The sequence below is a fragment of the Triticum urartu genome, chromosome 4 (assembly GCF_003073215.2).
Source record: "Triticum urartu cultivar G1812 chromosome 4, Tu2.1, whole genome shotgun sequence".
Taxonomy (NCBI): domain Eukaryota; kingdom Viridiplantae; phylum Streptophyta; class Magnoliopsida; order Poales; family Poaceae; genus Triticum; species Triticum urartu.
The window spans coordinates 616,012,814-616,027,399 of NC_053025.1; the positions used below are offsets into that span (position 1 = coordinate 616,012,814).

Below are 14,586 nucleotides of genomic sequence, written 5' to 3' on the forward strand. Positions count from 1 at the left end.
CGAAATGATTCTGCATCTACTATTATTACTCCACACATGGATGGCTACCCAACATGCATCTAGAGTATTAAGTTTCTAAGAATGGAGTAAAGCCTTAAGTAAGATGGCATGATGTAGAGGGATAAACTCAAGCAATATGATGAAAACCCCATCTTTTTGGCGGGCAATAATTCCCGCCCGCCTGCCACTCATGCATGCCGTAGTAGCAGTGGTGGGAGGTCAGTGGCGGGTGGCCCCGAGAGCCTTGCCTACCACCGCTAGGCAATCGTGTACTAGTGCATATATGGTTTAGCGGACTTAGGCCGCTTTCATGCCTATGCGACACATTTTAGAGGATGTTGCCATGCTACATGAAACTTTGCATGAGATTCATTTGAAGAAAACTGACGGAGGCTTCTTCAAAGTGGATTTTGAGAAGGCTTATCATAATGTTAAGTGGCCATTTTTGCAGCAAGCTTTGCTTATGAAGGGTTTTGATACAACCAGGAGGAAGCCGGTCGAATCCTTCGTACAAGCGGTCAGTGTCTGAATCAAGGTAAACGATGATGTAGGTCAACTTTTCCAGACACAAAAGGGACTGCGACAGGGGGATTGGATGTTTCCTATCATGTTCAATGTCGTTGCAGATATGTTGGCAATCCTAATTGGTAGAGCCAAATAGGTCTGCCATGTAGGAGGGCTCATCCCACATCTCATGGATGAGGGTGTGTCCATACTATAATATCCTAAGTATCCAATTATTTTCATGGAGCATGGCATGGAAAAACTAGAAATATGAAGTTCGCTTTATGTCTCTTCGAACAATTATCCAGGCTGAAAATAAATTTGCATAACAGTGATTTTTTTGCTTTGGGAGCGGTAAGGAGGAACAGGAAACCTATAGTTAATTATTCGGCTGTGGACTTGGATCCCTACCTTTTCCTAAGGACCCCAATTCATCACCGAAAGTTGACCAACAAAGAATGGAAGTGCATTAAAGATTGATTGGAGAGAAAGCTAAGTTGTTGGAAAGACAAACTTATATATTATGGGGGTCGGCTTACTCCTATTAATTATTTTCTTACAAGCATGCCAATACTCCTATATATTATCCTTCTTTCATGTACCCGCCGGGGTATGGAAAATGTTGGACTTTTATCGATCAAGATTTTTTTTGGCAAAGTGACGAGAACAAAACTAAGTACAGATAGGCTAAGTGGGACATAATTTGTAGACCAGAAGACCAAGGGGGTTTGGGTATTGAGAATCTAAAAGTAAAGAGCAAGTGCCTACTTAGTAAATGGTTATATTGGCTTTCAATATAGGCGGATGGGTTGTGGATACAGTTATTACATAACAAATAATTGCATTTCAAAACTCTAGCACAAGTTACGGTGCAACCGAATGATTTTCCTTTTTTTGTAGGGGTTGACGAAGACAAATGTAGCTTTCTTTAATCTCTATATCTACTACTTAAAAAAAACATAAGGTTCCATTTCACGTTTATTCCCACCACCTCTTCGTCTAGCCTTCCATGTATATGATAATCAATCATCTTATTTATTATCTTCTGAACAAATTCCACTTTAATTTACTTACCAAACTTCTAATCAAAATATAAGGCAATCCATGGTCGGCATTTGATGAACATTTATTTACACAATCCCATTATTAGTGACAGGTAAATCACAAGCTCATGTACTAGAATATTTATACCCCATTGCAACGCACGGGCATTGTTCTAGTAAAAGTAAATTTATTGTTGGTGATGGACGTACTACTAGATTCTTAAAGGATACATGGATGGAGGAGACACCTCTAGCCCCCAAGTACCCAACATTTTATAATATTGTACAGCATAAAGACACATTTATGTTTAAATACTAGGTTATGTTCCCTTAAACATTAATTTCAGACGTGTACTAGCAGGGGGGCGATGGGATAGACGGCTACATTTAGTGTACAGGTTGATGGAGGTCAACCGGTCTAATACAATTCGATGGAAACATTTGGTTTCAGGCGTATTCCTAGCCAAATTTATGTATGTCGACTAATATTGGACCCATCCCTAGGTCGCTCCTTATTTGAAAAATTAAGGTGCCTTTAAATGTGAACTTGGCGAAATGTAGATGTGAGGGTCTGATGTTGTTTTTGTGACCAGGAGGAGACGATTCAACTTTTGTTTGTCAAATGCCTTAGCCAGGTTATTGTGGTGAACAATACATGTGTCCTCTAATGTTTTTCCACCTAGTAGTATCTTCAATTTGTTTGTTATAACTGGTCAAATGGGTGGAGTCTAATAGAACGACACGGATTCGCGTATGAGTTTGTGCATTACGTTCGACTATTTGGAACTGTCGGAAAGACGTTGTTTTCAACCGAACCAAAATCCCAAACATTTTGTAGGTTATCAACCGGCCGTACGCGGTCACTACTCGGTTGTGTGGAAGTCAGGGAGCTTAGAGTATCTTCAGCCGTTCGGCTGCTCAGGATGTCGAAAAAGAGCCGCCTGGGGCCGAACCAGCGTTTGCTTGGCGCGTGGGGGCGGTTGCATTCCCAGTCGACGCCCTCCAGATCATCACTAAAATCGCACGAACTCGACGATATTTCATAGAATTTGTACATACTCAGCAATCTGGCACAAACTCGGCGATATTTGATAGAAATTTGCACAAAAATCAAATAAACATGCAAACTACACCTAGAGCTACGCCTAGTCCTACTACGTCGCGGCTGCCGCCCGCCATCTACATGCCGAGGAGCATGTAGAAACGGTTGTAGTCGCCGTCGTCGTCGTCACGCGTCCCGCCAGAGCCGCCGCCGTCCCAACTGAACCCCTGGCTAGGGTCGCCGACGCGCGGTCGGGGGTTGGACGGCCCGGCTTCGCCCTCCTTGTCGCTGTCGAGGACGATGATGCGACCCTTCTCGCGTCCGCGGCGCCGGGCCTGGAGCTCCGCGTATGCCCGGCGCTGGCGGAGCACCTTCTCGCGGACGTAGTCCTCCCTCGCCCACTTGAGGGCGGCCTCGTCATCGGGAGCCACCATGTCCGCATGCTCCGGCTTCACGGGGAGCAGCCCCGGCTCGGGTTTCGGCCGGACCAGGCGGAGAGAGCGCGGGGAGGAGCGGCCGCCCTTGTTGATGACGAGGGCACCGCTGCGGGTGCGGCGGTGAAGCGGCGTCTCCTCCTCCGGCTCGGGCTTGACGGAGCGGAGCGCCGGCGAGCCGGAGCCCGGCGAGGAGGACATCTCCGGCTCCACTCGTGGAGATGGCGGCGGCCAAAGCCGTTCGCTGCCGTGGCGTCGCCGGGGTACCTCTCAGCCATTGCTTGTCGGCGGGGGGGGGGGGGGGGGGGGGGGGGGGGGTGTTGCTTTGTGTGGTGCTATGAGACGAGGTGTGGCGACTGTGGCGTTCACTGGCGGGGAGATCGGCTTTTATAGCCGAAGCGGGGCGGTGAGAGCCTGCATGCCGGGCGACGTGAGGCGGGAGCGGGCAGGACGTTCGTCGGTGGTGCCTTCACTACAGCCGCCCGTGAGGCATCAATGGAGGCTGACCGGGGCGGCAGCACAGCAGCCTTGGCCAGCCTTGGCATTGATTCCCATGGTAACCGAGGACGACGAAGCGGCGTCTCGCTGACTCGGCGGACCCACCCCCATTCGCGCCAAACCGCGTCCCCCGGCGCCCCCAGGCGCCCCAGCGCGTCGGGTTCGACTTGGATCTGCCGGCGCCACTCTCGGCCCAAAGCAGCAAAAAAAAGGGCTGCTGGGGACGTGATTAGGCCGTTTTTTGGGCGCTAGCAGCAAAAAAACGCCTAGGGGGGGCCTGCTGGGCAGGGCCGGCCCTAGGCCATGGCGAGGAGTGCGACGGCCTAGGGCCCAGCCCAAACAGGGGCCCATACCTGTGCATAGCAGTTTACATATATTACTAAAAAATCTAATACGCAAAGGAAGCAGGCCCAGCCCCTGAAGAGAGAGGAAGCAAAGTCACGCACGAACGCAATCCCAAGATCCGTTTTCGCTCGTTCTCTCCCAGAAAACGTCGCCGGCTCGTTCGTCTCCCAACCGCCATCGTTTCTTCAGTCTTCAGTCTTCAGCAATTGATTGCCCAAAGTTCCTATGAGCCCAAGACCCCAATTCCCCAAGCTAATTAATGAATTTTCCAAGGGCCCTAGGATTTCTTCGGCTTCTCGCTTCCTATAAATACGCCCCAGGTTAGCGGAGGCGAGCCGACGACACACCACTCTGGCAGGAACGCAAGAGCAGCAGCCAGCAGTGTGTGCCCCAGATTCATAGACAACCCAAGCCATTCCCCAGTCATGTAATTTCTAGATCTCAACTCTTTGGCCTTGTCAATTTATTTCTGATATATGATGTTTGACCTACTTGATTCCTCTATTTTTGTACATGAAATTTCTGTTAGATAGATTCTGCTGGTGGTAGCATTGCTTGAAAATGACTTTGCAAATAGATATTCGTGTCAGCAGATGAGATGTTTAATTTTGTTACAGCTATAGATTGCCACCAAAATGTGTCTGGTGCTTATCGAATTCTCTGATGCATGGTTGTGGTTGGACTGCTAGAGCCTGAGCATAACTTCTGCCAAATTGGATCAAGAATTAAGAATGTCATATATATTTAGTTTAGAGTTAAGATTTAATTAAGAATGTGATACATCCATGATATATTAAGACCATATTTGCTAATGAAATTTACACTTGCTTTTATAATGAATTTTTGCGATAGACATAGGTGTGGAAATTTTTTTTTGTCTATTATAGTCCACGGGCCCATCATACGGAGTTCGCACAAGGGCCCCTAACATGCCAGGGCCGGCCCTGCTGTTGGGGCACGGCTGGAGATGCTCTTATGGTCTTTGATGGCACAGACTAGTTATAACCGATTTGGTTAACGGTTCAATAATAAGATTGGTGTTTCTTCATCGTGTCCTATTTTTGCTGGTCGTGGCATTTTGCTTTATGATTTGCTATTGCATACGTACCTGAGATGAGTTTCATACTTTGTTGCTATATTATTTAATAAAATGGATGTGTACATGGCTCAATACAGAGGCCAGGAGTAATACTCCTTTTCGAAAAAACTCTCAAAGAGTATCACTTATTATAAATCATACCTACACATTCTAATGACGACAGCGTTTGAGATCAACAAAGCTTCTTCGTGTCTTTGAAGAAAATCATGCGAGGAACCAAACAAGATCTCTACTGCGGCAACCAACAACACCACAGCTTGGCACACTTGCATGGCACTGCAAAGAAGCCACAACTTGGCTCCCTGAATAATTCATCGAGGTTTGGGTGGCATGCAGGCGGCGCGATCGAAGGGATACGGTGGCGGATTCTGCTGGTGGGCGCTGGCGAATGCAGCCAGGCCCCGGCCGAGGCTCGACCCCATCCTAGAACTCAACTCGTTAATGTGATTTGGCTTGTACGATGGCTGCTAGCCTGCTGCTGACTCGATTCAATTCGTCCCTGTCCAGTGCTACTACTGATTGTGCCCAGCCCAGGCAGCCTGCTGTTAGAGGGAGAGGGAGAGGGAGAGGGAGAGGGAGATAGCAGCCGGATAAAACCGGATGGGAATTCATTTGGTCGTTTCCTGGCCTGCCCATGCCTCCTGTCTTCCTCAATTTACATTTCTCCCATCATTTCTTCCCACCCATCACCTTCTTGCTCTTTGCATCTATCCAGCTCCAGCCATCCATATATTGATGGCCCGGATACATCACATATGTATTATACATATAGTATGATATATGCCCTGCCTCGCTTCAAATTCCTCTCCTCCTCTGCATACATACCTACCTACATCTGTCCTGTCTGCCTGTTATATATCACTCCTTAATTCTTCTGATGTTTGCATCTTCTTCCAAATTTTTACTTACCATGTTTGCTAGATGCTGGTCTGATTGCATTGCCATGACAAAAGACGAAGAAGGACCCTCTTAGCTGGCGAACGTTTAGATGGCAGTTTTAGTTGCATGGGGGTAGTAGTTTCTTCAGAACAGCATGATATTTTCTCCAGAGAAAGACATTCTCCTTCTAAAACTGTCACTATTTGATCTCGCATCACAGCTAAAACTATCAGGAAAGTGTCACCCCCTTCCCAGCTGACGTTCGCGAGATAACATTACCGCAAAAGAAAACACATAGAAAGTAGCAGTAGAAGATGCCTTGCTTGGTTGAATGGAATGGAATCTGTTGTTCTTGGTTGATTCTTCTCCCACCGGCCAGGATGGAGCGGTGCATCTTGCTATGTCACTCCTACATGTACATAGACGAGTAGAGTAGGCAGCAAGTGGAAGAGAAGAGATGCAACGGCAGTTGGCAGGCGACCGATATCCAGTCACCACCCTCCCTACCTTGTCCGTCGTGCCACTGCCATACCAACTATCCTATGTGGAGTAGACAATAGAAAAGTCGGGCACAGATGATACGACAAAACAGAAACAGATGCATGACAAGCCAAGCACCACCCCACGACAAACCATGAGCTCATGACCTCGGCTCATGGCTCATGGCTCATGGCTCATGGCTCATGGCAGTGAGTGCCAAGGTTGCAAGGACGACGACGACGACGATGACTCGGTCTTAGGAAATTATCATCTAGGAAATTCATCCATGCTTCTTGGTACGCGCGTACGTGCTATCACTAGATCAACCAATTAAGCTGTAATAATAACATTCGATCGACGGACGACGTTTCTCTTTTCTCAGTCTCAGCAGCTAAGCTGAATCAATGGCTAATGGGAGGAGCAATACAGATTAGAGCAGAGCAGAGAGCTCCATCCTCTGTCTGGTAGGTTCAATCCTTCATGTCATGGCTGGCTGGAGGGCGAGCTGGCCCTGCTGCTGCTGGACGATCCACGAGGAGAAGACCTCGAGGGTCTTCATGTCCGCCCGGTAGTGCTTCTGCGTGAAGTCCAGCAGCGACCGCCACGTGAAGTCCGGGTAGGCGCGCGGGTTGGCGGCGTCCACCAGCGTCCCCGGCGGCGCCACCACCTTGTCCATCTCCGGGCAGAGGAAGAAGGCCAGCGACTTCCTGGGGACCCTGCTGTTCACGACTGCGCGGTGAAGGCAGCTCTTGTACCTCCCGTTCGAGAGCGCCATGAAGGTGTCGCCGATGTTGACGACGAAGGCGTCGGCGCGGGGTCGGATGGACCGCCAACGGCCCTCCGTGTGCACCTGCAGGCCGCCGACGTTGTCCTGGTGGAGGATGGTCAGCGACGTCGGGTCGCAATGCGGGCCCGTGCCCAGCGTCTCCAACGGCCGCTGGCACGGCGGGTAGTAGTTGAGGCGCATGATGGAGTCGTTGCCCTCGAAGAAGCGCCGGTAGTGGGCACGGCCGACCCCGAGGCTCTCCCCGAGCACCTCCATGATCTCCAGCGACAGACGGCTCATCTCCGAGCAGTAGCGCGCGTACACCTCCCTGTAAAAATCCAATGGTTTCTTCGTCGTTAGCTTTTTTAGTTCGGCCGTCGATACAAAGATGCTCTGCTTCCATGGCATCAGTGGTAAGGGTGCTTACCCGAGGCGGCGGTGGTCCTCGCCGAGGGTGGCGACGATGTAGTCGACGACGAGGGCGGGGTCGGACGGGCAGGACCGGAAGGAGAGGGTCTCCTTCCACGGCAGCTTGGAGGCGAACCGGCCGGTGAAGCTGCTGGCGTAGCCGCAGGACTCGCCGGGGCGGCGCAGGGCGCGCTGCTTCTCCGGGAGGGGCATGGTGAAGAAGTTGTCCACGCAGCGGTGCGCGTCCGCCAGCAGCTCGGCGTCGATGCCGTGGTTGACGACCTGGAAGAAGCCGTGCCGCTCGCAGGCCTCGCCCACGAGGCGCGTCACCTCGGCCGCCGCAGCGGCGTCGCCGGAGAGCATGCCGCCGATGTTGATGAGGGGCACGTGCAGCTCCTCGGCGGCGTCCGGGGTCGGGCTCTCGCCCTCGGGCCAGATGAACTGCGAGGGGATGTCCGACCGCCCGCTCAGCACCGCCGCGTCGAACACCGGCTGCACCATGATCGACTGGACCAAGAACCGGAGTATGCTAGGCCAGAGAAGAAACGATGGAGAGTGCAGTGCCGACTCGAGCTCACTGGAGTGAGGAGGAGGAGGAGGAGAGGATGGTGGTGACAAGCTGGGCTGGGTGTCTGCCTCCCTCGCACCCTCGCTGCCCTTTTATACACGGCCGCGGCCTCGGTCTCCTCTGCTTTCTCTCTGCTTCTCTCTCTCTCTCTCTCTCTCTCTCTCTCTCTCTTCTGTGTGTGTGTGTGTGCGCGCACATTTTTCTCTGTTTTTGTTTTGGTGAGAGGGAGGGCGCCACACGCAAACTGCAGCACGCAGTGTGCCGGAATATCGCTCTCTGCCACATTCATCTTCATCTCTACCCACCAACACACCAAAAGTAAGTGGGGGGGGGGGCGCTCTGTGTAACTTTTGTTTTAGGATGTTCCTTCCTACATTGTTTCCACTATTTTCGCGCAGCGACGTGGGGCTAAACAAACGTTTTCAGTTCTTATTTACGTCCATTTTACCTGGTTGTATGCATCAGTCGGTGCAGAGGCCCAGGGATATCCACCTTTTTCCAAAGATTATGTCCTGTATTTTTTGCACATCTAAATTAAACATAAATGTTGCTATTGTACGTCTCAGAAATTTTAATAGCTCTAGGGAAAATAATAAGTATTTTTTCCCATGAAAATAAATATGAATATAGTTTAGTCGGCCGTTCAACGTTACGTCCTTGGGGTGTATTCCCGGACACACTTTTTGTTCTCGGATTGGTCCGGACCAGTCCACAGACACTGATGCGGGAGCCAGCCACCAAACCATCTCCCCTAAATGTCCATCTATGCCTTTGCATGTCGCGGTTGAGCGGAGACAGGCGAGTCGAGTGCCTGACGTGGTGTCTTTTGGTTGGCTAGACGGAGGTCCAGACTCCTCCAAAGTCGTTCCCCTCCTCCCCTCAAGTTTGCTTCTAGTTTGCCAGAATTTGAATGTTCTGAAAAGTCCGAGCTTTAAAGACATAATTGGATGGTAAAGAATGTGGGGACTCCCGCAAAGAATATTTATAGACGATTTGAGGGTCCGTGTTAAAGATGCCCCAACGTTGCAACTTTATTGGGATGTTGGAGGTATTGCTCTTCCTACTTTATTGGGATGTTGGATGTATTGCTCTTCCTAGGTCATGAAAAAGTCTTTCTGGGCCTAGTATACAACATTTCCACATTTCCAGGAGAAGCATAACCCTCTGTTGTGTTGTCAAACCCTAGTCGTGGAACGCTGCGTATAATGTTGCAGCTAAGACTCTAAATAACGTCTGCAGAAAAGGTAATCTGTTTATTTTTCTCTGCTGACCGTGAACCAACAGTTGACTAATCGGTGCACGTACATATATGGCTAAACAAGTGGAGATCAATTCAGATAGCTCGGAGATGTCATCCCTGGTCATTTCGAAGCACCCCTTTTGAATCTTTTATTATCCTGCCTCTACTTTGTTTTTTGTATGACTTCTTGCCCATCACCTTTTCTATTTACTCCTTAATAAAAATATGGCAGGAAAATGAGCCCATTATGTACTTGATAGCCTTAACACTTTTGTCCTTCGAAGCTGCCTTTACATTCTTTTGTCTTTGTGCCGGAATATTGGATAGCCAAAACTTCCCCAAATTCGTCTCTACCCACCAACAAAACAAAATATATTTTTTCAGAAACTATATAGTGTAGTGATATTTCCGAACAGTGAAACATATGCAGGTTCTGTACATCCTTTTCTTTCAGTATGTTCCTACATTGTTTTCACTATTTTCAGGCAGCGACCCGGATCTTAACAAATATCTTCAGTTTTTCTACAATTTTTTTATGGCTGGATGTATGCATCCGTCTATGCAGACCGAGGGATATCCACCTATTTTAGAAGAAGAAAAAAACTTTCTTCTACTGTTGCACCAGAATGGACCGGTTAGCAAACCTTTCAGTTTGTTTTTAGATATATAATCCTAACATAATTGTGGTATGGTACCTGAGATTAACTTGTTTATCTTGAAATTTGCTCAGCTCTAGTGAAAATGATAAGAGTAACACTACATCCACGGACAGAATATTACGCACCTTACGCATGAACTGCCGTGGGAAATTTTGAATATAACTTAACCAACCTACAATATGATGTGGTTATGTTGCAACTTAATTTGGATGTTGAAGGTGTTGCTGCTCCTAGATCACCAAAACTCTATCTGGACCTAGTAGATAACATTGTTAACTACCAGCATATATTTGAACGAACATTCTATCCTTATTTTTTGGAGATGCACAATCACCGTCTTTGTTGACAATTAAACACTCGTCGTGGAATGCTACGTATGAAGGCCCAACTAATATTAAAACGTCTCTAGAAAATGTCCTCTTTCCCCCCTGTGATGACCATATATAAGCCAACAGTTGACTAATTGGTACATGTAGATATATGGCTAAACAAGTGCAGGTCAATCTAGGTAGCTAGGAGATCTCATCCCTGTCCATTGTACACACTTTTTGAATCTTTTATCCTGCCTCTAGTTTGTTTATTGTATGACTTCTTGGTCATCACCTTTTCTATGTACTCCTTAATAAAAATATGGTAGGAAAAGGTACACATTATATACTTGATAGCCTTAACAGTTTTGGTCTTTGAAACTGCCTTTACTTTATTTTCCCTTTGACTTCGAGCTCACCAATTGTTCTATCTTTTTTTCTCTATAGAACTTGGCAGAGATAATTAAGGTGATATTATCTCTTGTTTTACTCGATAGTCCGCACATTTTTTGTCCTTTCAGCTAGCTATCACTACTTTGTTTTCTCTTTGACTTGGGGATGCCACCTTTTCTATCTTGTTTTGTATACATAATTAGGGCAGAGGTGTACACTGAATTAAATTTTTTGTATAATTTTAAGCTAGCACTATTCTCTTTTCTCATTGATTTTTTGCTTACCGCCTTTTCTATCTTAATTTTTATAGACAATATGAGAGATAAAACTAACATGTACTAAATCGAATCCATTTTTTCATTCTAGCTTCTAAGCTAAAGTACCTTGTTTTCTCTCTGGCATTGAGCTTGCCACTTTTCCTATCTTATGCTGTATACAAAAACATAAAAGAGAAAACTAAGATGTATGCTAATTACATACTCCCTCTGTAAACTAATATAAAAGTGTTTAGATCTCTACTTTAGTGACTAAACGCTCTTATATTAGTTTACGGAGGGGTGCTTTTTATTTGATAATTTATAGTTTAAGCTACCTTTTCTGTGTTGGAAAAAGGTGTTTATGAAATATGAACCAATACTTACAATTAGTGGCGAGGAGTTTTGTAATAATAGGTGCTGGCTCTAGGCACCAAACTACACCTTCTACACCACCCTTACAGATTTGAGCTATACTATGAGAAAAAATAGTTATATCAAAAAGAATTATTAACAAAATTGGATGGCGCATGACCTTAAACATTTTTTTATAACCGGTACATGGATTCCACGATGAGGCCATCGGGAAGTAATACGGCGCTAAGGGACATCGACGTCATCAACACCAACCGGAGTAAGTGTTGGACTTACACATGGGGTACCTTTTCCATCACCGAGCCCCCTAGACCACATGAGGATCAAATGTGCCCATGACACGCCAGGTCTGCACAGCTCTCTCAATAACCGGCAACACGAGGCCGGCACCTCGACATCTTTCGATCCCAGATGGCCGTTCTGTTGCACGCGTCACCAAAGTAGGCAGAGAGCACACCAGCCAGAGACCAGATATCAATCCTGTTGAGCACAGCTTCCCGACAACCAGGGAAAGAAACCCCGACACCCGAAGTTTTCTAACCACAACGCCGCCTTAACTGCATGCTTTGGCACCACCACCAGCGTATCCAAAACTGAGGTGTCAGATCCGGATCATTGGACCTCGGCACCATTCCGCAGGCAAGAGAGAGAAGGAGAATGGCCTTGCCATCATTTCTTGGGTCGCCACCCCCGCTTGCCTGCATAGGTGAGATGCGGCCGCCACTAGTCATGTAGCTTCGTCGACGGCTGCCACCATGCACCTCTCGAGGCGAAGACTCCGACACCATTTGCAAATGGGTTTGCCCATCGGCATGTCCTTGTGGTGGCAACAAAAGTGAGAAAGGACGGTGGTCGTGGAGGTGTTATCGCTCGGGCTGCCCCCTAAGAGCGACGTGGGCCACATTGGAATCATCTACCTTTATTTTTTTTTATCATTGTATTCTTTACTCTGTAAAGCATTTTAGGAGAGTGTCTTCCCTGGCATCTCCATCCAGATGCACATAAATTTTTTTTGACAATGTTTCATAGGTCCAAAGTTCAAAAAGTTAACAGCACCACGTCAGGGAGCTCCCTCCTTTCCCTTTCGCCAAAAAGAACAAGAGCTCTTTAACTTAAAAGATCGAGTGCGCAATCTAAAATGGCATCAATTGGCTTAATGTAAGCTAGTACGGAGCTACTGTCATGATTGCATCAACAAAGCCCCGATCAAGTTTGTCTTTCATGTGTGTTGTTGGTTGGCTACAAAACAAAATGTCAAGGATTAAAAGTGTTGCGCCCATAGGTTGAGAGCAGTAGATCTCGGAATCAGAAGATTACAAATAAGAAATGTCGCCACCGTTCGAACGGTTTTGGCGCCACGCAGCGCCTACTACCCCCCTGCTAGGCATACTTAACGCAGCTCCGTCGACGGAGAAGACGACGCACCACTCTAGCTCTAGCTCGTACGATCACACATACTTAATCTCCCATGCTTAATTCTTCCTTCCTGTTCCTGTCAGGACATGCATGTGGCGATTTGATTAGTTAGGTTCTAACTAATCAGGATCACAACAGCACAAAGCTAGCTAGACGCCAAGCTAATCGATCTAGCTCGTTCTCTTGATCTCATATATGCAAAGATTGCATTGTGCTACCGTGCTTTGTTTCCTGCCCATACATACATGACTAAACAACACTAACAAAATCATCCAAAAGAAAAATTAAATTTTAATTTATTGTCTGAATAAGGCATGTAGATGGGTACATATATACATACAAAAGAAAGTACAGCTCTTGGAACTGCATGCCTTGTTGTTTTGTGCTAGCTCCAGCTCCTCGAACACAATACAAACTGATGTCACCACTGACGGCATATGCATTATGACTATTATTTTACTACACTTAATTCCCTGGTGATGAGGAGGACGATGATGATGTTCTTGTCGGGTTAACTAGCATGATCTACTTGCATATTTTGATCTGTGCTAGTTAGCTACATATCATTTTTGATCCGTATAGTTAGACAGTAGAATCAAATTAAGGTATCGATCGTCTCATCCAATGGCAAGTTTGCATGTGTGTGTGTGTGCGCGCGCGCGCGCGCGTGTGCGTGCGTGGTTTGGCTCTTTGTGGTAACTAAACTATTAGTGTAACCTTATCTTGATCTGCTTGATTAATTACGTAAGTAATCATGTCGATTGGCACATCTCAATAGTTATACGATATAATGGAAAGCTGAGTCTATCTATCTACACTTACCACGCGTCAGCTGCAGATCGGCCAATCTCAAGAAGCGCATAATAATAGGGATGGATAGCAATAATACAGTACAATATCTTGACACATAGGCATCACTGGCAGGTGATGGAGGGTCTGCGTTCGATTCCACAACGGCACCATGAACAAGACAAACGAACAACGGTAAATATGCTGGGCACATTAATACATAGGAACAAACAAATGTCCCCGGCAACTGATGTACATCTACGGATGTAGTACTATATATATTGTGAAAGGCAAGGAATTATATTCATCTTAATCCTATAACTAGAAAGCAGACTTCTCTTTTCCCTTTATGATCTCTTTTTTCAGGAAACCAACAGGACAGTTGTTAATAATAAGAAGATCTGGAAGATGAAAATACCGCTTAAGAATAAAATCTTCGCATGATATCTTTGTCGTGGAGTCATTCTTACTAAACATAACCTTATTAAGAGGAATTGGCATGAAAGTGCGCAATGTGTTTTTTGTCACCACGATGAGACAGTAAAGCATTTATTTTTCCAATGCAAATTGGCTCGTTCTATATGGTCAATCATCCAAATAGCTTCTGACTTGTATCCTCTTTGTAGTGTTGCTAATGTATTTGGCAATTGGCTACATGGGATTGATCACAGGTTTAGAACCCTTCTCAGGGTGGGAGCGCTTGCCGTTATTTGGTCGCTTTGGCACTGTAGAAATGATAAGGTTTTTAACGATAAAAGTACTTCTCTTATGCAGGTTATCTACAGATGTACCGGGACTCTTCTTTTATGGTCCTCTCTACAACGTGTGGAGAATCGAGACCTGTTTTATGGAGGTGTGTACACAATTGGAGGCTACGGCGAGGGATACTTTTACCCAACATGGGTGGGAGCATGATCTTAGGATTGACCCACCTCCGCTTTAGGCGTTATACGGATACTGCATGTTTTCCTTATATTTCGCCTTTTTATTATTTCTCATTTGAATGAGAGGATTTTGTTTGGCTGTATGCATCTTAGCTATGCAGAGGCCGGGTGTAATGCTTAAATCTTTTAAGTAATAAAGCGC

General features: G+C 46.7%; 1 protein-coding gene across 1 annotated transcript; it reads right to left on the bottom strand.

The window, feature by feature from the left end:
• Window positions 1–6,660: 6,660 nt before the first annotated feature.
• Window positions 6,661–8,171, bottom strand: LOC125553255 (gibberellin 20 oxidase 1-A). Its single transcript, XM_048717060.1, has 2 exons — window positions 7,518–8,171; window positions 6,661–7,418 (listed from the first exon to the last, which is right to left on the bottom strand). The coding sequence occupies exons 1-2, from the start codon at window positions 7,997–7,999 to the stop codon at window positions 6,803–6,805; spliced, it is 1,098 nt and encodes a 365-aa protein (XP_048573017.1). The 5' UTR covers window positions 8,000–8,171; the 3' UTR covers window positions 6,661–6,802.
• Between the last annotated feature and the right edge of the window lie 6,415 nt (window positions 8,172–14,586).

Excerpts from the sequence above, each read along its gene's own strand:
- LOC125553255 (XM_048717060.1), bottom strand. The coding sequence starts at position 7,999 with ATGGTGCAGCCGGTGTTCGACGCGGCGGTGCTGAGCGGGCGGTCGGAC. Across the intron at positions 7,419-7,517 it reads GAGGACCACCGCCGCCTCGG|GGAGGTGTACGCGCGCTACT; the intron begins GTAAGCACCCTT and ends GGATTTTTACAG.